The sequence below is a fragment of the Chiroxiphia lanceolata genome, chromosome 5 (genome assembly GCF_009829145.1).
Source record: "Chiroxiphia lanceolata isolate bChiLan1 chromosome 5, bChiLan1.pri, whole genome shotgun sequence".
Classification (NCBI taxonomy): domain Eukaryota; kingdom Metazoa; phylum Chordata; class Aves; order Passeriformes; family Pipridae; genus Chiroxiphia; species Chiroxiphia lanceolata.
Window position 1 is genome coordinate 73,092,150 of NC_045641.1, and position 25,764 is coordinate 73,117,913.

At 41.0% G+C, this 25,764-nt stretch overlaps 1 protein-coding gene across 12 annotated transcripts in view; it reads right to left on the minus strand.

Moving 5' to 3' along the window:
- Positions 1–21,688, minus strand: part of ABCC9 (ATP binding cassette subfamily C member 9) — a 69,443-nt gene extending 47,755 nt beyond the window's left edge. For 6 of the 12 annotated variants that reach the window (XM_032687451.1, XM_032687450.1, XM_032687448.1 and 3 more), the window contains exons 1-9: positions 21,520–21,687; positions 15,001–15,095; positions 13,394–13,559; positions 11,379–11,520; positions 10,894–11,015; positions 9,807–9,973; positions 8,592–8,834; positions 4,244–4,438; positions 1,340–1,504 (exon numbers count right to left, since the gene is read on the minus strand). In XM_032687451.1, coding sequence (XP_032543342.1) covers positions 1,340–1,504; positions 4,244–4,438; positions 8,592–8,834; positions 9,807–9,973; positions 10,894–11,015; positions 11,379–11,520; positions 13,394–13,538 — 1,179 coding nt within the window. In that variant the 5' untranslated portion in view covers positions 13,539–13,559; positions 15,001–15,095; positions 21,520–21,687. Of the gene's footprint in view, positions 1–1,339; positions 1,505–4,243; positions 4,439–8,591; positions 8,835–9,806; positions 9,974–10,893; positions 11,016–11,378; positions 11,521–13,393; positions 13,560–15,000; positions 15,096–21,519 lie in introns of all 12 variants that reach the window. The other 6 variants (XM_032687449.1, XM_032687446.1, XM_032687442.1 and 3 more) reach the window with 2 other exon arrangements.
- Between the last annotated feature and the right edge of the window lie 4,076 nt (positions 21,689–25,764).

Sequence of the window (25,764 nt, forward strand, 5' to 3'; positions counted from 1 at the left end):
GACATTTTTTTAATAAACATTTGGTGAGCCTGCTTTTCTGTGACACTGTCTCTCAAAGAGATACTTGTTTCTGAAAAGATAGTTAAACTGTGAAGTTTTGATTAGGGTGGGTATGGATTCCCTTGGCTTTCTCCCTTTTACCTGGCCACCTCTTTCCATAAAATTTGTAGGAGCTTAACAGGGTTTTAAATTAATCAGGGCTTATATCTACAAGACTTTTAAAGTCAAATGTTGTTAGCCCCATTCATAGTTATGACCAAATATCAAACAACGCAGCTCCAAGGAAGTTTTCTTAAAAATTTTGTCCTCTTTGACCTGTTTTGTCCTTGAGCAATGTAGATCCTGTAAAAATAATCAGAAATGTCTACAGGCCACGGTGAATTACATCAGCTGCATATCACAGAATATTCTGAGTTAGAACGGACCCACAAGGATCATGAAGTCCAACTCTAAAGTGAATGACCTGTACAGGACAGATCCCACAGCCTTGGTGTTATGTGCACCAACTGAGCTAATATGCTCCTAAAAGTCCCCATTTTGGCAAGTGGGAGTCACAAAAACACAAGAAAATAACCAGGTACTCTTTCTTCTCCAAGTCTGTACCACCTTATCCTGGGAGAAGGCAAAAAACATTTGAGACAGCTCCATCGGTCCCAGTGGGCACAAAAGAAGCAGCTTCCACGCTGAGCTGATATTCCCATGGTTAGTTACATCTGGCAAAACATCAGTTCCTGCTACTGCTGCCTGTGGAGTCTGGTCTGGGAGAGCCCTGCTACAACCCACCCACGTGCTGAGCCGGAGCTGCTGGCTCCAGTCCATAAACAAAACTGTCACAGGGGGTTAATGGATGCTGGGTTTACAGACACAGCTCTGCAGATGAATCACTCCCACCCCATCCCACAGGGCTCTGTGCAAAAGGGCATAAATATCCAGCCTCACCACTCAGGGCACATGGACAAGGTTCCCATAAAATGAAGATGCTTTGCAGATGACTCTGTTCACGGCCAGCAGAGGCTAACTCGTAAGGGAATGAGCAAAGCAGCCACAGGGCCAAAATGACACTGTTTACATCTTTCCTCATCTGCAAAGATGTGTTCTTACACACACACAGTGAGTGTCGAACTTCTACAGGTTAGTTTTTCAGCAGAAGGAATTGCTGCCAACAGTTTGGCTGCGACGGTGATGCTGCTTTGTCCAGTTTTCTGCATAGAAACACAGCCTGTATCATCTCTCAAACCATCATTAGCTCAGCCTTCAGATAAAGAACGAGACAAATGAAATGGAAGCACAGAGCTGGAGCTGTTGTTAGGGAATTTTTTGGCAGAACATCTTTGCTCACCAGCAAGGCACCTCGCAGGTTGATGCCAGTTTCTGTGGTCACATAGTAGGATGCCTGCAGGAATGTCCTCTGCAAGATAAGGGCCAGGAAGAGAAGGACTGCCAAAACATAGACATTCCTGAGGAACTCTTCTGAGGAAAGATAGGAGTTGGATGGATCCTTTACCTGAAAGAAAGGAAAAAATTATTCAAGTGCCCTAGGAGGGCATTGTGCTTTCTTGAGAAACTGGGAACGAGGAAATTCAGTCAGTGCACTAAAATAAAAAATATTGATGGTATTATGGGAAAGTTATAGAAATCAGATTTCTCACTGTCCTAGATATCAAAATTAAATACTCCTCTCATGTTCCAAAGACTTAGGATCTCAACTTTTAGCAGTTCTAAAATGATCTGGTTTTAGCAGGAAAGTGTCAGTAAGTTCACCACATCTGCCTTGTCTTTAGTTTCTCCATCAAATTCTGGTGATTTGGAACATAGAAATGCTACTCAGTACAAAATAAAGATCATTCCACTTGTACCACAAAGGAAATATTTTTTATTATATGGGATTAGTTATCTTGCATATTATAGAAACAATTTCTTCCAGAATTAAAGTCTAGGATACCTGTGAATTCTGAATAAAACAATGCCAGCAATCGCCACAAAATGAGGTTCAGATGCCTCAAGAGGAGAGAGAGAAAATGTTGTTTAAATCACTTTTATTTGTTTTCATTTTCTAGTTTTTGTGTTCACTGTTCTGCTCTGTTTAAGGCAGAAAAGGAAACAAATGTACCAAAATACTGCAAGAGGGACTGTCCCTTTGGTATTTCCGATCCAGCTGGAAGCAGGATGTACTGGAATTCTTAGGGAGATTTAATTAAAAAAAAAAAAAAAGAAGAAGGAGGAGGAAAAAGCCTATTTTACTGAAATACCCAGCCTGATTTTGAGATGAAAATTTTGGGCAATATAGGAAAGCAAACCACCTGCCCAAGACTTGGGTTGTTTGAGTGCCTGATTGGTCAGATAAATATATTTGAAAACTCTTCACATTCTGCTGCATCAAACCCCCCCATGTTTTCATAGTGGAGTTATCAATAATAAAATAACATTTGTAAATATCTTTTTTTTTTCAATGTATGTAGAGTTCTCAGGAACTAAAGCAGAATAAGCATAAAACTAAAGTTGTTCCCATTAATTCAAACTAGAGAGAAATTAAAGCAGAAATGGGTAATAGGAAAAAAGACCACGAGAAAGTTTACCAAAATCCATAAATTAAAGGCAAATGTATTCTGAAATGTAGCCAAGAGAAATAGTGACTGTCACCAAGCCAGACCCTTGGAGTGATTTCAAGATTTCCAATGATTCCAATCTTCCCTTGAGCCAACGCTGATTAAAACTTTAAGAAACCCACAACTGAAACCACTGCACTGAAGAGTAGAAAAGATAAATGAAGCAGACAAGATATAGATTCCTAACTCTGAGATCCAGAAGTTATTTTCAAGCTTAAATACCTTGTTTGTTCAACACAAAAAAAAAAAAAAAAAAAAAAAAAAACCACATTTTTGAAGGCAAAACATGCACTTTGCCTTCTGACTTTGGGGCTCAAGTCCAGCCTGTGCAGGTTCAAGGATGATAAAGAGCTTTATTTGATAAGCTGTACAATTAAACTCTCTTTCAGAGCAATGAAAGCCTAAAGCCAGACTGAGCCCATCAGTCAAGAAAATTAATGTCAGGAGGGAGAAGCCAAGAAAAAGATATTTGGATAGTGATGATGGTCAAATACTTTATCTGGAGGGGAAAATGTTGTTTCATTACATACCTATCTGCTCATTCAAATACAAATTACTGACTTCATAAAGTGTATGGAGAAATTTCTGTTATCAGGAGACACATGTAGGAAAATTTTTTCCTCGTGTCTTCTCTGCTGTCAGTCAGTAAAATAACTCTACCTGTATTTTTCTCTAATTAAATAAATTCTTTTTCTTATGATAGAAAATATTCTGAATAAGAGGCTTGTTCAGTGCTTAGAAGTGATCTCTGAAAGTTCAGTCTCAGTGAAACTTGAAATGAGCTGTATTCCAGTGTCTTTAGTGAATTTTTACTGTCAGGAAAGTCATTGAATAAAGTGAATGTTTTTCAGTTTCTCACATGTGCCAACCCATTTCATCACTGCAACCAGTGGTATAATCAGTCACAAACAGGGACTGACTCCTCTCAGCTTCCCAGTGAAAAACAGATTTCAGAGAGCTCAAACCTGTCAGTGAATTACAAACTGAGAAATGGAGAGAAATTAAGGAAAATTCTCAGCTTGATCCTTGCTGGATGGATCACTGAGGCACCACCAGTGGCTGTGCTGCCTGGAACAAAGAGGGACAGTTGAAGAGGAGCAGAAAAATTGTTCATTATCCCCAGAACTGCTGGGATGACTCCATCAAGAGGTAGACAGCTGGGAAACCTGAGGGAACAGCCTGAAGTTGTGTCAGGGAGGCTTAGGTTGGATATTAGAAAAAGGTTCTTCCCTCAGAGGGTGTTTGGGCACTGACCAGGCTCCCCAGGGCAGTGGGCACAGCACCAAGGCTGCCAGAGCTCCAGGAGGGTTTGGATGATCCTCTGGGGCACAGGGTGTGATTCCTGGGAATGGGCCTGTGCAGGGCTGAGGGTTGGACTCGATGATCCTTGTGGGTCCCTTCCAGCTCAGCATATTCTGTGATTCTGTGAAACTGGGGAAAGCCTCCACTACCTGTGTTCCATTCCACTACTCTGGTTTGGAACTTGACTGTCTCTCACCAAAAAAAAGAAAAAAAACACCTCAATTTGCTCAGAAAAAAACATGAAATAACACAGTGCCAATCATAAAAGCCGGGTGTATCAAACACCCGACACGAACTAAACTACCCAAGCCTTTCAATCCCTGTTGTCTGGTTACCTTTTCTGTTGTGTTTGTGTTGTTGGTTGTATTTTGGAAGCCCTGGACAATGCCAGAAATACACAATGGCCCAGCAAAGCCCAGCAAATCAGCCAAGTACCGGAAGGTGCTGCTGAGCAGGATTGGTCGTCCAAAAGCACTGTACATGGCCAGCCATATGGAGGGGTTCCTGTTGGGCTGCTCTTCCACTTTTTTCTGGAAAACAGAAAAATAGGTATCAACACATTAAGAAGAAGCCTCCCTGGCTTTATATGGCAGCATCCTGGATGCCCAAATGATTCCTGAAAGGTGAGGTAGCAAACATTGGAGATACCAACGGATTTCAGACATTCTTCACAGCAAATTCAAGCTCTACCTCCCCTTTGTGGCTGTGGTTCCTCACCTCTACATCCTACCCCTTTTCTGAACCTGTGGGCACAGGAATGCAAGCATAGATTAATAGTCCTGGCAGGCAGCCACTGCTCCTTGTCTCATGTGCACTCAGGGAAAAGTCTGACCTTCCAGCCCCTTGCCCATGCGGGTAATCCTCATTTCACAGTGGCTGTGGGACCACCTGGTCCAGTAAAGGCTTCTGGTGTGACAAAGGGATTGAAGGAAAAATACGTGGACAGACACCTGCAAGAATACAGTTTAATTAAATTTATCTGGACTTTTTTTCTCGTCCTTTGGATGCCCTCCAGGAAGACACACTTCAGCTGATCACTCATTACTGTGCTCGAAAAGATGAGAGTAACAGACCCAGGTTGAGAGGTAAGATTGAATCAACTAAGGGTCCTTTCCAGCCTTCAGTTCTGTGAATTTACACAGTATTCCAACTCTTGTCCTAAAACACCAGCCAGCAGATCTCTCTTTGCCTGCTCAGAGGAGTTCTGATGCTTCTGAACTCCTTTCAATCTAACGAAGAAAGAATTCTACTGAACAGACCCGTGGTCTGCCGAGTGCTTTCCTTTCAGTTCAGCAGCTTTTGACACTCTAAAAAGGCATCTGTCATTTTTCAAGTAGCACAGATGCCTGCAAGTTGTAAGCCAAGCCAAGCCCTTCTGAGCATTCACAGAGACATTTTAAGCACAGCCCAGTAACAGCACCCCCCAGCCCAGCAAAGTCACCCAAGTAAAGCAAGTGTGCCTGGAACTGCCTGGATGCCTCCTGGTTTTTTTCCTCTTTTCTTGGTTTTTCCTTCACTGCCACTTCAACAATGCCATGGAATATGTGTGTGGTGCCAAAAACGTCCAGGTGGACCAGATGGCTACTAGGGATTGGGCCAAAAAGCTTAGTAAGGAGAAACAAGCAGCATGGGGACAAACCAGAGCCAACATTTCAGAAAGGGGTCAGAATGAAACAGCTTTTTCTGAGGAGGGGAGGCGAACAAGGGCCTCGTGCCCTTTGCCCAGACAAAAGGCTCTGGATTTGCTGCCTAGTGGGGTTTGACCTTGAGTGAACTAAAGGGGCTGCTGTCACCCTCCTCAGAGAAATGATTGTCACTTCAGCAGCTTGATAGGAGCTCAGATAAATTATTGGGAAAACACGGCTCCCATCCTTTGGGGAAAAAAAATTGTCATAGTATCCTGGTCATTCAGTTAATGGCAAATTTGGTAAATGGCAATGGTAATCCTTATTTCTGTAACAATTTAATAGTCATTTTCACTACTACTACAACTCACATATTTGTCATCACCACATGAAATCTAGTTACTTTTCATTGGAAAAAATACTAATTCAATCAATTTCTCTAATAATCTCTGCTGCTAAACTGTTGTCTCTTCCTTTTTTAATCAGGACATCATATTAGCTGAAGTATCTAATGGGGAGAGGGGACAAAAAGTGAATTTTTCTTCTGATCATAAGCTCTTTTCCAGAATGGTTCTTGAGAGTTATGGCCTTGCAGTACAGGCTGTGTGTTGTATGTGCCAGCCCGACCCTTTATTTAGTTGCTGAAGGATGATCTGTCAATCACCACTCATTATAGATCAACTGTGCATCTGTTTGTTTAAATTTGCAGGGATTATTTTTGTTAAAGTAGTCAGTAGCATTTGTTGTTGTGTTAATTACCCAGGATGGGTTGCTGTTCTCAGCTGTGAGACTCGATCAGATTTTCCTTTCCTTTGTCACCTTCCTTTCAAATCCCTGTTCTCTACCTTGGGTGCTCAGCAGTCAAAACAGGGACAGTAAGACAGAGCCTGCTGGCAAATCAAGTCACCTGCAAGGTGTGCCTCAGTAAACACGGATATTTGACTGTTCCCACAGCTCTGGAGCTGACAGAGTAATCCTGTGCTGTAGGGCAATGCTCTGCCCCTGTGATTTCTAGTTGACACACTTTTTTCTTCCTTTTTTTTTCCTTAACAGGCAACATCCATCACAACACATGAATAGCAGGCATAGGGAACTAATGGTCCTTGACTTTGCTTTTGCTGTTACACTCCCAAAAGAAAAACTTTCTATTGACCATCAGGACAAATTACACAGAAACCAAATGTAATATCAATGTGCTAAATCTGTTTTCACATCTGTGATGTATGGTGCATTAGTATGTGGTTTGAAACATCTACACTGCTTGGATAGGAACTGAAACAGAAGCCAAGCAGCAACAGACACAGGGTCACTTTTTTTGGGGGGGGTGGGGTAATTATGTGAGAATTTATTAAATTATTTTTATTTTCATAGCGTGCAGAACAGATAGCAAGACAATGTCATGTGAGCTATCTCAAAGGCATTTTGCAATGTAGAATACTCGAGGTCATGTTCACTGTCTTTCATTGAGGTGTGATAAGAAGGGTTTGGGGAGGAACAGAAGCTTTCCTTCTGTAGGGCCGTGGAGCACAGCTGAGATCAGCTATCTCCAGGCACAGGCAGGGATAACCCCACTTAATCCAGAGGATGGTGGGGGGCTGCCATCCCTTCCAGAAGAAGATTAGTGTAAGATACACACTGGCAGCAGAGACAGTGACAGATCATCTCTTCCAAACTGCAGACCACGCTCTAACCTGAAGAATTTTCCTAATGATGTGGCTGTTTCTGGCCCATCCATGCACGAGCCAGCACATATCCACACAGGGATAAACTGCAGTGAGTTCCACTGCCTGGATCCTTGGATTTGCTTTAGCCACATGGTTTACTTTAACTTTATCTGCAAAGAACCAGTTTACTTTAGGGCTACAGCCTGTTTTCCAAGCAAGTGTGATAGCTGGGGTAATCTCAATATTTTGGACAACTTTAGAACCCAAAATATCTGATGTAAGGGAACATTAGAAACATAGGTGAGTGTAACTGCATGGTGTACACCTATTAAAGTCTTTCTGCATGTATGGCACACACCAAGGGAAGATAGACACCAAAAATTTGTGCTCTTGCACACAAGCAATAGCACATTTAACTTGAATTTTGGCCTCTGAACTGCATATTTGTGCAGGCACAGACAGTATCTGCAGATGTAAATGAGCCACAGGAATTGTCCTCATGCCTGTCATTAAGAATGGCCCAGAGACTCAGGTCCTCAGGGCGTGGAGGTGCCTAAGACTCTTTGGCCTCTTTAAGTAGGATTTAGGCACCTTAAGGAGCTGGCCTAAGGAATGCACTTCTCCCTTGCTGAGAAAAGCTCAGTTCCAACGACTCAGTAGCTTTCTGCTTAAAGCAGAAGGATCTTGACCTCTAGTCTCTACTCTCTGTAACAACTGTCTGCAAAAGGGAAGAGAAGCAACTTATATTCTTTAAAATATAAACAATTGTACTGCTTATAGGGCACAGAAAGGAGCCTGTAGCTCCCTGCTGGGAGAAGAGAGCTGCCTAAATACATCCAGAAGTTTCTCTGGGAAGTCCTTCTCTCCCCAGTGAGTTTTCCCAACCATGCTTTCTCTACTGGTCTGGTTGGGATGGAGTTAATTTTCTTCATGCAGTGCTGTGCTTGACATTGGTGACTAAAGCGCTGTTAAGACACCAGTGTTTTGGCTATTCTTGATGTGTGGTTTGGCTATTTCTCTTTCTGGAGGAAAAAAAGTGAAGATGAGTGTTTCCAGCTGATACTATGGACAGAATGTCTTCCAATTTAAGATGCTGTTTGGAGTAGCTCAGATTTAAACAAAGCTTTCACTTTTAAAATCCAGCAAGCAATCATTCTGTTGTGGTTTTAGTTTCCAGTTGCACTCAATCTGGCAACTCCTTCCTGCTATAAATTCGCTTAAAACCAAACAGCAACTGTTGGATTGGAACTTCCCATGCCAAGTTTCACCTTGGGACAAACAGTCCTGAGTTAAAAATTCCTGAAACTAGGATTTCATAAAAGCTGAAAAAAAAAAAATCAGAACGACACTTCACATTTCCAAGGCCAAACAGTGACATGAACATCTGTAGTTACCTTTTGTTCCTCATATGCTTCTTTGAGACAGACGTAATTTGTCAGTGCTCTCATTGCAATTGGGAGCTTTCCAATGGCCTTCAGGTCCACAGGTTTCTTGTGAGCAGATATAATGAGAGTATTCATCCACCAGTAAGTGGCCTTTGAGAGCAAATTGACAAAAGGCTGCAGAAACCTGACCCCCAGATCCTGCAGATCCTCTGGGGGCTTCACTTTCTGGGGGTTCATGAAAAACACGTACCTCTGGAGAGGAGAAAGTAGACAATATCTGCTCAGAAATTTTCTTATTAACAGTGATTTTTAGCAAAAATTTTGTACAGTACAACTACAATGTCAAAATTGCATTTAAGGGCACATTTACATTGAACTTAAATATGAATTTTCTTATAAGTAGGAGCATTTCCATTTTGCAAAACGCTGAGCAAAGTGGGATGTGGGCACAGCTCTGCAGCCCACCAGTATCACCTATCTGAGCAACCACAAAAAAATACTCTTGGGATATAATTACTTTAAATCATTGAGGGTAAGAATGTGTGCTGACTTATACATTCACTACCTGAATAGTTGATCAGCATTAATGTAGCACGTGCTTTATACACACACACACACCTTCCTTACATCCACAAATATGCATCTATCTATATAAATATATTCACCTTGTCTGTAGATATATAGAGATAGAGATATATAGAGATAGGTAGATAGATAGATGGATAGATACATGGATAGACGGATAGATAGATAGACAGATAGATAGATAGATAGATAGATAGATAGATAGATAGATAGATAGAAAGATAGATGGATAGATAGATGGATGGATGGATAGACAGATGGATAGATAGATAGATAGAGAGAGAGAGAGAGAGAGAGAGAGAGAGAGAGAGAGAGAGATTAGATAGATAGATAGATAGATGGATAGATAGATGGATAGATAGATAGATAGATAGATAGATAGATAGATAGATAGATAGATAGATGGATAGATGGATAGCTGAACACAGTCACCCATACATACCAAGCCCAGGGGACACACCAAGGACATACATTTTAAAGACATGCCCACTGATTTCTATAGAATTAACAAAATATTTATGGCCAAGCTAAACTTGGGCCCAGACTTGACTCAAACCAGAGTTACTGGGACTAAAGACCCACCTTCATCCCCATGATACTGCTGATATTTTTGCAGACCCTGCTAAAGAAGCCACATACCCTGACTCGGATGACGTTGATCTCCACAGCCATGAGCAGCCCATAGAGGATCACCATGATTCCAGTGATGCAGAAACGCAGCTGAGAAAAAGGAACACCATCCTGGCAGTACCTGACAAGCTTGATGGTTTTGGTGACAAAGGCCATTATCCAGTAAAGGAAGAGAGCTGTAAAACAGGTGCACACTCATAGTGAAAAAAAATATAAATATATATATGAGAATTTAACCACACCAGTGCCTCAAAAGCCTGAGCTTCCAAGCCCCATCCCTGGAAGTGTTCAAGGACAGGTTGGATGGGGTTCTAAGCAACCTAGTCTAGTGGAAGGTGCCCCTGCCCATGGTAGAGGTGTTGGAACAAGAAGCAGAAGTCTCATAATTTAACAAACATCACATTGCCTCTTTGAAAAAGAAGGGTGCATCCCAAGTGAGAATATGGAAATGTGCCCATTTTAAAAAAGACTTCATGGAGTTTAATGGTATCCTGAATCCTGGCTTGTGTCTGTCAACAGCTTGTTCAGGTTGCTGAGTTATAGGTAATTTGGACAGTATGAATCTCTATGAAACACTATCCTGCAATGTCTAGTCTGACCATCTCCTGACTGAGACAGCAGGCTGGATAATCTTAAAATCAACTGCAAAGGATGTTGAGAAACAACAGCATCTGCACAGGGCAGTTCGTGGTCAGATTAGTGTTAAAAGTGGCCTTTTGAAATAGTCCTTTTGAGTGAAGACAAGTTCTTCCTCAAAATAATGAGCAGTGTTCAGAAATACCTAAAAGCTCATGATAGAAATACAACAGTCATACAAGGCTTTCTCTTTTGCGATAATTTTAAAAATAGTTCTCAGCATGTACTTCATAAAAGGTGCAGTAACTCCTATGATGCTACCAGGTGGGAGAGCAGATATATTAATATTAATATTCTCATATGTTTCACCCTCCTCTTCAATCTACACAAGCTGACTTTGGCTAAACTACTAGGTCTTGTAAGAGTACATAAATATTAGACTTGAGTACATAAATATATAAAATTTATATATTTTATATATATATAAAAATGTGAGACTTAGACTTAGACTTAGACTTACCCAGCAGTAACTTTGGAAAGTTAGATGTCTCAATATTATGGTAATAGACTATGGATACAGTGGCAGCCACAAATCCCATTATAGCTGGTAGAAAGAGATGCAGGTGGCGAGATTTCATTTGTCTGAAAATAAATCAGGCAGCAATCAGTGAATTTGATGCCTTTTTTCACCATTGTGTGAAACCATAGGTGTTCTGCTTATCTATTCAAGAGGAAAAACATGACTTTCCTAGAGACAAAAAGGATTTTTTCCACGTGAATGCTTTAACTTTTGTCAGTATTTACTTGTCACTATAACATGAGAGGAGAATAAGTGCTAAGAACAATCATCTTCATCCCATCAAAATCTGGACGGTGTATGAAATGATTCTGTGATTTTTTGGGGGGGAAAACCTCCTTATGCTTTACTATCCATCTGCTCACACGTTAAGACCATATATTAATGAATGCAATTAGCTTGATTGTCCACCAAACCCTGCCACTTACGTGTCAGAAACTATTCCCTCTGCTATTTCACACACGTGCACGAACAGGAGGGTGAATGTCAGGATCCACCTCAGGTTGTGTCCAGGGAAGTGCAGCCAGGTATTGTGGTGGATCTGGACTTTGGAGCTTTGGCTTCCCCAGCCTGGGAAATGATGGTAGTGAAAGAGAAAGGTTATCACAGTGATAATCAGTGACTTTTCTATTCTAATCCATAGGTCACGCTTAATATATATGTAACAATCAGTAAAAACACCCTGCAAGGCTATAGGGGCTGTTGTGACTGAAAAGATGAGGCAGGAGTGTCTCAGTGGCCATGTAACTTCAATTTAACCCTGAAGACAATGGGACAACAGTCTTCCCACAGTTGCAATTAAAGAGAAGAAGTCCCTGGCCAAGAAAAATTATGAGAAAATAAAACAAACAAACAAAAAAACCATCTTAAGTGTCACCCTCAGACCAACAGATCTGAAGTGATGGCACAACATCACATCTTTCCCAGTCACAGACAAGAGTGGGCAAAGTTTTCCACTGATATAAAATTTGCCTCCTCAAATGAAGCCTCAAAGAGATACATTTACTTCAAACAAACAACATACAATTTAAGCTATTATGGGGTTTTTTCCCATAACATTGTCAGAAAATAGAGGGGATTTTCAGTGGCTGCAATGCTATTTCGAAATTAATTGGCTGATACCTGTAAAAAAACTAAAGCAGCCACTCAATGCATAATCTAGAGTGTTGTAAAAGTTTCTCTCTGCCCTCAGACCTTGCATTGAGCTTCCATCAAACACTTCTGCAGAAAACCCCATCATTCAAGAGTGACTTGCTCTGATCTCAAAGAAAAAGCCAGCACTGACATAAAAATCCAGCACTGTTGGAAAGAGTTCTCCATAACCCTCGTTTGGGGTTTTTTCCCCCAGTCCTTAGTTATTATTTTTTTTAAACTTTTTTTCTTATTGCTTTGCCTTATTATTTAATTAGTTTTCAGTCACTGGGTTATGTTACAGTATTATATTTAGGTTATAATATATTGACTGCTATCAAATGTTTTAGCCCACAGGTTCCTGTAGCCTATTATTTGGTCACTTTAGAGTGTTTTTGCATAAGAAAAGTCCTTAAATCCCCAATTCAAGTATAGTCCCAAATTCAAATCTTCCTCGTGCAAGAAATATATTCCTATGTACATATATGACACCAGGAAAGTGGCATGGAAGAACTGATGTGCCATTTCTCATGCAGTTGTCAGGAGAGTATTTATTTTCATTAATACTTAGTGCCTTTTGATGGTTATTCAAGTCTCTTTATCTCCTATGATCAGTTTGACAGCTCTGAAAATGTATTATATTGTATTTATTTCATGCCTGCAAATTAACTGGGATAAAGAGATAACTAGAGAAAAAAAAAGTGTCATTAGAGTACTAGTTTAGATAGGGTTTTTATACAAGAAAGCATGAGTTAGAGCTGTTCCACTGTCCTAAATTCCTCAAGGGGGATTTATCATTTCTTCTTTTCATTCCTGTGGGGGAAAAAGAGAATTATCTCTATAGTTCTACTTTTGTTTACAAATGTTGGCAAAAAGAAGCAATTATTCTGTTCTAAAAATTTCCAGCACTTGTCCTATCCTTAGTTCCAAGTTGCACATTTTAGATATTCTCTGAAATTCACATAACTTGAAGGGAATTCAGACCCACTGCCTTGGGTCTTCTAATGTCTAATAATAGCAAAGGTTGCAAGTTGGCAATTTCAGTTCTGAGGAAAACTTCTACAGAGAGAAGTTTGGCTCTGATGCCTCTGGTTCTCATCCATCTCTTCAGGCTGATTAGTTCATATTCATATCCAAAATGCCTGCATTTGAAGCTAGTTGGCATCACATCCTCTGGGTGAAGCCATTCTGCCTCTTGGTTTTTTTAAAATCAAGAAATATAAAACATCCAACGGTTCCACCACAGGACGAATAAAACCAGACCGAACATAAATTTGTGCTCAAATGTTTGCAGGATTGTTGATTAACTCACCGATGAACAGGATTGGGAAGGTGATAAACAGCAGGAAGACATGTGGAACCAGGTTGAGGGCATCCACAAAGCAGACATTCCTCAGGACACCAGCGCTGATGTTGTAGGCCGAGGCGTTGTCGTTCCCACAGAACGCGAGTCTCATCGCTCCCAGAGGGTCTGGCTACTACAAAAAAAAAGAGATTTTTTGACTACCAAGAGTGCTAGCATTCCCATTACCTAAGGACCAAACAAATAGAATAAAGAGACACTGAACAACCCACGCAGTTGCATTTTGAAAGTTATTTTGGGCTATGCCGACTATAGGCACGTTAGAATGAAGGCTGTGCTCATGAGACATTTGTATTTTATTGATGTTGTTTATATTTATTTGCATCTACTATTTATAATAAGTGCTATTTTTAAATGAATTATGCCTTTCAGTGTTCATTATGTGCACAGATCTTCTCCCTGTGAGAATAAGAAAGTTTTGAATAAGAAGTATTTCCATTTCTCATACGAAAACCCAAATGGACATAGGCTGACTCCTGCGTGTAAGTGCTTCTCTGGTGAGCCAACATCGCCTGTGCAACATCTCTAACCATTTGTGGCACCACATTCTGCTCTGGACCTTTGATATTTGTGATTTGACAGCTTTGCATTCAGTGATAATTTGTATTTCTTTGTTGTTGCACAGAGCAACAGTCACACACGAGTCATTGGAGATGACTGACAAACTCTTACCCAAAGTAGGTAGCACTGAAGGTTGCACAGGCAGTAAATCAGCATTTGTGCTTGATCCTGCAAATCCTTATGCACGTGCTTAGACTCATCTAAGCAGTCCCTGACTACCATGATTTCTTAGAGATTATCTTTGTACACCAAGATAAGCTCATGTGTTCGTGCTTGCAGACCACAGTGTGACCAGTTTCTGGCTTTCATCAACCTGTGAATCTTTTATTTTTTCATTCTTCTCTATCAGAAGATGAAACAAGATTGCGACCAAAAACGTGTCCTTGCTCATTTCTTTGCCTGAGACTTACAAGGAGCAACACAGTGGTTAGGATTGGATTATATAAACTCATTTACTCACATCATTCTCTTTTCTCAAATTTTGCACACTAGAATAGAAAGGATATATTTAATTCAGCAAGGCATACTTCTCCAACAACATTGGCATTAATGACAAACAAGTTTTGCTGAATCAGAACCAAACAGATGCAAAAAAGGCATGAATGCAGTTTAACAAAAAAAAAAGTTAGTTAATGGGGAGAAAAAGTTTTCCTTCTTTCCTCAAATAGTTTAGATTAATTCTGTGAGCCTAGTTGTTTAAACAAGGTAAGCATAAACTACTCAAGTAGTCCCTTAGAGGGAGCATAAACATGCAGATCTTCAAAAGATACAGAATTCAAAGATGCATTTTGAACCTCTGCTAAACCCCCTTTTCACTTTTAACTAACTTCTTGCTGGTTCTGAAAAGCATAATCCACACTGAAGCACATCAGTGACACTTGTAAAGGAGTTCCTTTGAAAAGAATGTGAGAAATGCAGTTCCTTTCCCAAATATATCAGCAATTTATGGCTGAGATTTGCCAGAAGTAAAACATAACTTGCATGCATGTACTTACTGTGATGCAAAAGCTGATGAACAACCCACTCAATCTTCAGTAAAAACCATCTGTTAATAGTCCAGAACAATTTGATGCAGAGTTTGGCCCATTCTCTATAATGAATAGAGTGATATGACCACTATCATTCTATCATTTTATTTTTATATAAAAATACATTAATCAATAAATGAGACTAGCAACACAAAAGAAATATTATGTTAATATGAATTCTGTCTCAATTGGGGACTTATTAGCAAAAAAAAATATGGAACTTTTCAAAAAGCTGCACAGAGATTGTGTGGGGTTTAACTTGTAAAACTTCACGTCTCCTTTAAGAGAAACTTAATGGTAATGATAATCTCTTGAAAATCAGAAGCACTGTTTCCTCATTTTTATCGAAGGTCAGAAGTCCAAGGGAGTTCTGCTGGGAATTTTCCTCCCTTTCCCACAAAGAGGACTCTTTTCTGAGACAGGGTAAGATGCTGTTGTGGTCTGGTGGTTGGAGTGGTACCGAAAGGCAGGAGAATCCTGGGTTCAAATGAGCACTGAATCATTGACTTCCAGTGTAGCTTTTGGCTTCTGGTCAAAAATAAATCTGGGAGAAAGGATTAAAATCATGTCCCAGGGAAGCTAAGGGAACTGTTGGGGTTTTTTTCACATTTTTCTGGAAGGGAAATGGAATATAGGCAGTAGGTGTTCCTGTGGAAGAAGGACTATTAATTTCATGGAGAGTGTTATCTCCTAGCTAACAGTTTGTAGAGGTTTCCCATTACACCAACAACACACTCTTAAAACCAGTTGTCCTTTGCTGAGAAAAGAATCTGGTCCTATTAGTTAATACTGATATGTAGAGACAGTGCCCATCATACTGGTGATAATTTTCCAGAGTAGGTATGAGCACTTTATTCACAGTACTTCTGTTACATCTTCGCTTCAAAAAGGAAGTAGGATTTAATTGTCTTCTGTTAAAATGAGACCGAAAATCAAGCCTAGGTTGGTTAGTTTGTAAAAAAACCCCAGAAAACAAAATATTATTGCTTTGCCAATGAAATGATAGAGGGTAATTGGCAATAAATTCCCAGGATTTTAAAACAGAAAACATTTCATCGTTAATCACCATATCCAGTGACCATATTCATTGAACCTCCACAGGCTTAAAATCTGTCTAAACATTTTGGCCAGTGTTGTGATGCTGTGCTGACCCAATGCCTCATAAAATGCCAAATCATAAAGTGCACAACTTCCCTTTTTAGCAGCACCCACCTTAGGACACACATCTACTACAGCATGGCATTGATAGGGAATAGAGGAGATAAGAACTCTGGAAGCATTAACAGTCCAGTGACCCTTCCTTCCTCCCTGCCTTCCATCCTTTTGTGCATTCCCACTGTGCTGGGAATGAGCTGTGACTGGAAGTGGAGGACTCATGTTCTGCATCTGTTGGTGCACCCCAACTTCCATAACACCTTCTGGTGTCTGCACAGACAGGCTGCTGGCAGCTCCCTGTACCTTCAGGAGTGGTGTATGGAAACACACTGCAGCACAGCAGAGCTCCAAGAGATCCATCATTCCCTTCCCACCCATTTCTGGTACAGAAGGCAGATCTGTTAAACCCGCCACAGTTTTGTGACTCAAACCACTAGACCTTGCTCTGTGTTTTTGGAGAACTTACAAACACAGGAGGCTCTGGAGGTGCAGAGCTGCAGACACATCACCCCAGGAATAAAGCAAGTCATGCAGTTTCGACTTCCTGGGTCAAGCTGCACAAATAGGTGAAATATATTGGATGAAATTTTACTGACATCTAAGGGATGAGGGAGAGTCTCATTTGGTTCAAAGCTGAAATTAGCCATTACTTTCTGCTGCATCAGGACATGCTTCCAGAAGCTCATTTTCATCACCCTCAAGGTTTAACAAGCTGTGTTCATCTCCAAAGAAGGACAGAAAGAAAAACCCCTAAGGCAGAAGAGCAAATCCTTGATTTCTCTAGACAGTGCAGGGCATTTTGCAACAACGCTTTTGCAGCACCACTGAAAAAAACCATGACAAGTTTTCAGATGCCATCACTCATCCAAGAGTGATAGTTCAGAACTATCAACTATCTGCAGCAGGGGCTGCAGCCTTCAGTCTTCTCCAAAGAAAAATTTGATAACATAATGGCAAAATTTCTCAGATCCCATGCTTGGAAAGTTTAGTGTGACCACACAAGGACACATTGTCAGGGCTGTGAACAGTGCAAGTAGCACGTTCAAAAGACTGAAAAGACTAATTTGAGAGTCTAAGTTGCATTTTCAAACAATATTTCAGTATTGGGTGTTCTTTAAAGAAAGAGATCTTTAATAATTCTAAGAATTATAAAGATTTTTATAAGGCCTCATCTATACTGGCTTTTAACGAGGTTTTGAAAATCTTCACTCAAAAAACTGAACCTGGAAATTAAGACAGTTTGAAAGACCATGATTGCAGATACCAAATGAAAGGTAGAGCAAAAAGGCACTATTCCTTCCTCTTCTGTAAACCTGTAAGATTTCATCTCATGAAATGAAATGAAAATGTGAAAAGGAAGAACAACAAATTTAGAAAAACTATGAAGAATTGCAGTCACGCTTACTGTTGTAACTCATCAAAAACTGCAGCTGGAAAGGAAGATGGAACACTTTTATGATTAAGCACTGGCCAAATTTGGCTCTCTTAATAAAAATCAAACTATTCTTCCATTTCTTTAACTCTTTTAGTGAGCCAGTGTTGGGCTTCAGTCAGAACTGGGTCTGTAGAGAGGTGAACTAGACCTTTAGAGAGGTGAATCTTGCCCATGTGCTGTTTGTTTCTCTCAGTGCTGAGCACTGTGCAAGTACATAACTAAATACATGTTTTTCCCAAGCACCAGTTGTTGATCGCTGCCAAAGACAGAATGCTGAACACATGGAGCAGCAAAACCTGTAAAGAACAGCTGTGCTGGGGGTCTTTGAATTAGCCCTCAGCAGGTCAGAACACAGAGCTGACTCAAGGTTTCCCACCGTGCAGCCAAAGGTGATTTTCTCCTCACCAGTGATGAGAAGACAGGCGTTTTAGGCCACAGTAAGGATGCAGAGAAATATCAGAGGAAAAACAGGGCTGCAGAGGAGCATGAGCAGAAATTTGAAGAGATTTCTGTTGTCAAGGGGTGGAAGAGAAAAAAGCAGTTACTGCTGCAACTCAGAGAGGAGATCACACTCTGTAGCAGCCTCTGCCCTCCCACACCTGCCAAGACCCTTTCCTTGGGAACACCAGAAGCAGCACAAAACCAGCCCTCCTGGAACTATGCTCAGGTGAATTAAGCAGCAAAGCCAGGTGGTTTTATCACCCTCAGCAGCCTGCTCCACTGCAGGCTCACAGTCCAGCAGAGAGCCACAAAAATATTAGTTCAGCCTCGGAATTAACAGTATTTATCCCCCTGGTGCAATTCCCAAAATAAGAAGCCCTGCTCACAGCAAGATTAACACCAGTGCTGAGCTGTTGCAGTTGCCATACTTCAATTTCAAAGCTGGCTCATGCAGGACTGTCCCAAGGACCACAGGAACAAGGCATAACAGTGGAGAAACATCCACTAGTTTCCTAGAAAATCTTTCTCTGTGGGTCCCAAAGGAAGGGAGAGTCACTGGAAAGCAAAGGCCTCTTCTTCTCATATGGATTTACAAAGATCTTTTCTCTAAGCTCATGCTCAGGTGGGAATCTTTGGAGCTGAAGATTTCTCTACAAGCTTTGGCTGGCAAACAGCAGGGGCTGCAAAAAATGGGAGCAGTCCAACTGCCACATTAAAGCAATGAAATTTATAACCCAAACATGAACATTCAGGAGAGAAAAGATGGAAAGGTTAACAAGTTATTCTGTTGGTCATCTGCAGTTATTGATCACCAGTACTTGTCAGGTAGTAACAGCCTTTCAGAATAGCTGTTGAGTTCCTCATATATTCATTTAATAAGACAACATAGTTGTTACCAAAAAATGGCCTTCCCAGAGACAAATTCCCTTTCTGTAGAATACAGTAGGCCAACAAGTTATGCTGGGGTGATTACAATGAAGTGGGTACATCACAATATATTTGCTTCACTGCTACTTACAGCAGGAATGTAAAAATTTGCTGTACTTCATAATAATGTTGTCAAGTATACCAGGTTTAATTTGTCATTTCAGTCAGGGAAAATGCAGTAATGTGACAAAGATCATCTGATAACAAGTATGTGCTACCTGAGGGTACCAGCTACATTCCTCACTTGGGGTGCCAAGTATCAGGTAAGTTTTTGCTTTAACACTTGTAGGCTGGTGGGCCTTTGCCCTTTACAGTTATTGACAAATTACTCGCTTTAACTCCTGTCTTTATGAACTCTACAACTCATCAGAAATTCTCAGAGGTGGTTCTTCTTCCTCCCTTTGAAAATGGCCTTTGCTGAAGAGTCACATATGAGCTAAAGCCACCAGCAAAACTTCACAGAGGGGAGGGAATGGAAAGAACAATCAGGAGAATGGGCCCATGTGGGTGCCAGTGGAAGGCAATTCTCAGCCCTCCTTTACATCATTTGGGACTCTGATTCCCTCTTGGTTTACTTTAATGAGGATGTGAACTATCTGAACAGCAGTTCACCCTGCAACGAAATGGCTAAAAAACCTTGTGTCCTTTAAGCATTTAAGTTTTTATGCTAAAATCCCCGTCACTGGCAAGTTGAGACTTCCTGGTTTTGAGTGAAGGTGTACAGACATAAGATAACAAACAGAAAACAGCAAAAAAAGTGATTTACTGTGAAGAAGACAGAGGTTTAGGGAAGAAAAAAAAATAGGTCAAAGTAGTAAACATGAAAATGACATAACACTGAACCTAAACACTCACAAATATCATATTAACAAGCACAAATGGGGATTCTCAGGGCACTAAGCCAGTCCATGAGATATATTTTCCACAAGCAACTGTGAGGAAGACAGTGGAAAAACGGTAGATAATCTGAATTTCCGTAAAAGTTATGACAACATCCTCACATCCTCACCAAGTATAAAACTATAAGAATTCTAGCGAAAGACATTTTAACTACCTTAAGGGTCTTTTAAAGTGGACTTAAAAATCTTCAGATTCAAGAGTTTCATCTTACCTGGATTATACCTCTGTTCGTCATGCTCTGCAAGATACTTATGACTATAGAGAAAAGAGTATAAGTACACTCCTCAGGTGGAGCTTCCTTGGGGGAATAAAAATATTTTGAAAAACATTTATTGCAGTAGTTCTGTTGCCCATATTTAAAAAAAATATATGGATTGATAGCTGCACTTGCTAATTAAAAGAGATCAGTTTACAGAGCATACTTGTGTCTCAGTTCAGATCGAATTTCATTTTGGTCTTACATCTGATATACATTTTATGCCTGTATATGCACATATATAAATGTCTATATAGAGAGACAGACATGTGTATGCATATAGGTGCAGGATTGAGAAAATACTCCCAGTTACACAAAAATTCTTGTCTTCTTACAAAAGCAAGAATTTTTCTTTCCTTCTTGAATTTCACGGAGTGAATTTCAACTAAGGATGAATTATGAATTTGTAAGTTTGAATAGACACAACAGAAGGCCTAACTCTGAGGTTTGCCACAGATTTTAGGTGAGTGCTCTGAATCTTTTTTCCTTCTGGGTTGAAACCTTCTAGTTTGTCCTTCTTACCCTCCTAAAAGCACTGGACCTAGCCCAGCCTATGTGATCTACAGTCCTTGCATCCTTCACAAAGAGTTCTGCCAAGGCAGCGGCAAAAAGCGCCGCCCCTTTAAAACCTGTTTAATAAAAAATGATCCTATACAAAATCCCATTTCCTTTTTATTCCTATTTAAGCTGTGACCACCCATTCTAGACAGACCCCTCTTCCTCTCTGAGCACTGTCCCAGTTACCCTGGGCCCTACAGTGACGAATTACCTCTGGTGCCTGTCAGCGTTCGCATCGCTCGCTGCCGTAACCAGCAGCCTGATCCAAACGTTGCTGAAGTCAATGCAAAGAATCTCATTGACTTCGGGAGGATTTTTGGATCAGGCTCCAAACACAGAGAAAATCACAGCAGCAGCGGTGCTAAACAGGCTGTTGGCACTGCAAAGCCTCTCACACAAACATCTGCAGTGGTCTCACAGGTCTAACACATCGCTTTGTTTTCTCTTTTTTGGTAAGTTTCTCCACACAATGCCATTCCCAACACCAGCGTGCTACTCTGCCCTGCTGCTCTAAAACCTTCCACTTCACATGCCAAGACAGGACAGCTTAAAAAAAAAAAACAAACATAACCCTGTGAACAGCAGCAAAAAAAAAAACATCAGCAGGAGGAGACAGTAAAGACTGAGAACGCCTGCGAATGAAAAAGGAAAAGGAAAAAGAGATTGGAGTTGTAATCCCAGGAAAGAACGAGGAGCAGCCCTGTCCCAGAGATATAAAGGGAAGGAGGAGGAGGTGGTTAGTGGGAGATAATGGGGGAGGGTCATCGCATGCCCCGGTTGGTTGCTGAATGTTAGAACAAACTCTGCAGCTTACCTTTGGCAACACAAACCCCAAATCCCAACCCAAACTGTCACTCGGCTGTGCTATGTGATCAATATCATCCCGATGGCAGGATTTTCCTCCACTTAGTGAAGCCGCTCCAAGCCCTGGAGCGGATTATTTTTAGGCTGGTGATGGGAAGATCAGCTGCTGCCTCCTATCGAGTTTCCAAAGTGCACAAACTCTTCTTGTCTTTCTCAGACGCTGAAGGGGGCAGGAAACTGGGAAGAGACAGGCAAGCAAAAAGCACCGATTTTTCGCCTCCTGAAGCTGCAGTCCCCCGGGATTTCTTCTGCTTGCTTTTATTTTCATTTTTGCCCTCTCTGGAGCAGTAAGATTCCAAGAGGCTGCGTTGCAGCACACGGACTATTAGCAGATGGCTACTCTGAAGTAACTGATTTAGACAAGGTAGTCTAACTTCTGGCAGGCTTGCAGAGACTCAGCTTTGGATTTCTTTTGAATTAAGCTTGGATAATTGGAATTTGACCACGTAATTTTGCATGTCTTCCACCATATTGAGCAGAAAAGCCTACTCAGATATTTTACTCACTTTTTTTACATACCTAAATCCCTCCAGCTGTTCTGCTTAAAAGACAGACCAAATCTCACTTTTTGATCACACAGACCTGCTTCTTCTGAAACAGCTTTTTTAAAACTTGAAATGAAATTCCAAACTAATTTGATTGCTCATACCAAGAATACAGTTTTCAATACAATAGGCCTTTTTTACATGGAATATTTTTTAGCTGAAAAACACATGGTGTATGTTCATTTAGTGAGAAAGAAGTCCTGAGAGGGTCTACATGCAGCCAGTTGGTTTGTTTGCTCATTTTTATTTCAGTGCCATCAAAGGTGAACCAAGATTCACATTTTTCCATCATGGCTTGAGCCCTAAAACTCAAGGGCACAAATTGCAAAGGTCTGGGGCTTGTGGTGCCTCACAGGACACATGGCAGCTCTTGGAATAATGCAACATCCTGAGTTGGAAGGGATCACAAGGATCATCAAGTCCAATTCCTTGGACTTGTCATTAGGTACTGGAGCTGGAGGCCCCTGGGACAGAATTTGCTTAAACCTTGTGGGATCCAGGGGTTGCATCCGGATCACTAAAGAGCAAATGATTTGCAATGGATTGAGGGGAAAGACATTTCCATGCCAAGAGGGGTTACAGTGAGCTCTGGGCTGAGGATGGGGTTGGATGGCTGAGGCCAAACACTGCAGGACATCAGAATTTTGGCAAATCCAGATTGCTCCCTTTTCTCTGATGTTTCTTACCCGACTGTTGTAGGGATGAGAAATCAAACCTCAGAACTAGAGGAAATGAGCATCTTTTGTTTTCTCCCTTTTATTTGAAGCATCAACACAGCATTACACTGAGATAGTCCTCAACAGTCCTCCACAGGGCTTGAAATGTTTTATTGCATTTACTTTCCCCCCCCCATCTTTTATTTCTTTCCTTTTTCATGTACTAAAATTCAGTGCTTCAGAAAAAAAAATTGTTGACTGAAAGCTTCCAAGTTCTTCTATATATCTGTCTTGTTACACAAGATTTAATAAAAAAAAATCTTTAACCCACCTAATCATCATCTGAAATAGCATTGTCATGTGATATTTTTGAAAATACATATAATGAGTAATTTATGGTCACGATTTTCTTTATCAAAACATGAAAATTTACTTAATTTCTGTCTATTAAACTTCATAATTTAATTCAGTTCTGCCATTTCCACAAAATTGTCTAAACAGGAGGGAAAAAAAAAAAAAAGAAGGCAACGTGAATGTGGAATGTTTCATTTTGCTGTTTCTAAGTGAAGCACTTTCATTCCTCTACGTGACAAGCTAAAATGTTTTGAAATGCTTTTTTTTAGAGGATTAAGAAAAATGAAAAGCTCTTGAATGTCAGAACACTCTCAGCTCTGATCTGAAAGAGTATTTTGCATCAGGGCTTTTCGATTTGCCGGGGATGGGGGGAGGGAAGCCGGGGGGAAGGAGGACGGGGGGAAAAAAAGGTAATTACGGGAATTCGAAATGTTGTAGGGTATGTTTGGACCTTTAAGCGAGCGGAAACAACCACAGGCCGATCCTCAGGTACAACACGTCGCCAGCTTTCCCACGTCAGACTCCAGCAGACGAGAATTCTGGTACCGACCGACATCTCCCCGAGAGCAGGAGAGGGAAGGGATGCGGGGAGGGATGTGCGGAAGGATGCGCCAAGGGATCGGGGGAGGGATGCGAGGGGGATGCGGGACGGATGCGGGGAGGAATGGCGGGTGGGATGCAGGGAAGGATGCGGGGAAGGATGAGGGGAAGGATGTGCGGAAGGATGCGGGGAAGGATGCTCCACCCCTCCGCCGCCCCTGCCCGTCCCCGCGGGGCACTCACCGGCGGCGGGGGGGGTCCCTCCGTGGGCTGGTGACCCCGGAGAAAGGAGAATCTGTGACCATGGCTGACGGGCAGCTTAAAGACAGAAGCTGCTTCACCTGATGGCCTCGTGGAGGGAGGGGGGATGCAAAGAATTCTAAGCAGATCTCAATGAAAATGCCGAATTTTGGCTCCACGAAATCCACACAGATTCCACGCTGTAGCAGGCTTCCATCAGCCTGGCCAGCCAACCCCAAAGGAACAGAAATGGTGAAGGAATAGTGTCAGTGGGAAAAGCTTTTCATAAATTAGGGGTTTCACAAATTCCTCACCAATGTGAGGAAAATGACCTAAGAGCTGCTGCAGTCTGGATTAATCTGCCACAGGTCCTGGCTGAGCACTCTCCACCTGGATTGCCCTGGTTTATTTAACCCACTAACCAGGAGGGGAAAGGTGGCTGCACTCTGGGCAGTGTTCTCTCAACAGGCTGCTCTGGTTCCAGCTGACAACAGCTTGCTCTGCCATTTTCCACACTGTGGACCAACCCATAGGTTTCCCTCCACATGTTCTTTATGACACTCCAAGACAAGCAATGAAGGCACTGGATCATAAGGAGCTCCCACTTATTATCCAAACTCACATAGCTGCCTGTAGGCTCCCAGTCTTTCCCATTTCTTAGGGGAAGAGCTGAAATCACCATCATTTCATAGGTGACTTTGTTTGAACTGTGGATGCTAAAGCAGCTCTTTTGGAGAAAACATGGAAATTGTGCCGAGAAAGTGGGGACAAATTCCTTGACTAATATAGTTACACCAGAGCTTTATGCTAATATAGCAATATAAACAAATATTCAGAGTAAATTATGTAAATTATGGACTGTCAAGTCTTTATTTTGCTTCTAAATTTGTCACTGTGACAGAATCCCCACAGAGCTGTGTCAGTTCTCGTGCCATCATATAAAAAGATCAGACTGACACAGCTTCAAGATTATTTTACTTACACTTACAATCCTACATAAAAAAGGAAGGTTTGCTATATTTGTTTTAATTACATACTGCTTATTGTATCTAAAAAAATATTAATGGATCTGCCAAGAAAATGATAATGAAGTAGCAAAGACTTAATTTTCTATTTTCATTTTTTTTAATGTAATGGAAAATGCAGCCAGGTCTTTGAATAACTTCTCTGTCCCTTTTAAATATTTATTGTGATTAAGCATAGAGGGGGGAAGCAATAGAATCTCAGTATTATTTGAAATATTTTCCACAGCTTCCTTAAAAGTTATTACTCCTGGTTTCTATGGGGAAAAGTGTTGTGGAAAATATATACAGCAAAATTTCAACAGAGCAACCTGAGCAGCTCTAAGGACTCTATATGGAGAACTACAAGAAAATCCCAGACCCCAGAGTTCATCACTATAAAAGGTGAACAAAGCCACAGGACTTGAGCAGGGATTTACAAACCTTCTGATCTTTGAGGGACAACTGCACACCAGAGGCACCACAGTTTGCCTTGGTAGTTCCTAATCTTGGCCAAACCTACGTGCAAAGTTAGATCCTGCACAAAATAGAATTTTTCAGACCTCCAGTTTTATTTGTTCTCTTTGACAAAAGTTGTTTTATTATAAAAAAATAATTAAAAATCAGCCCCATTGGCAAGCAAATACATATGGTTTGGATTGCACTCTTTTTTTTTGCTTCAAAAACCCTACAAAACCTGAGAGCTGTTCTTTTAACATTGGAGGGCTTTTCAAGGCTGTCAAGAACAACGCAAGACCTCCACATCTCCAAGTGCAGAGGAGTTGCATCCTAAAAATCATTGTGTAAACTTTTTGTATTATAATTTCAATTCTACCAAACCCACGAATCCACTCGTATT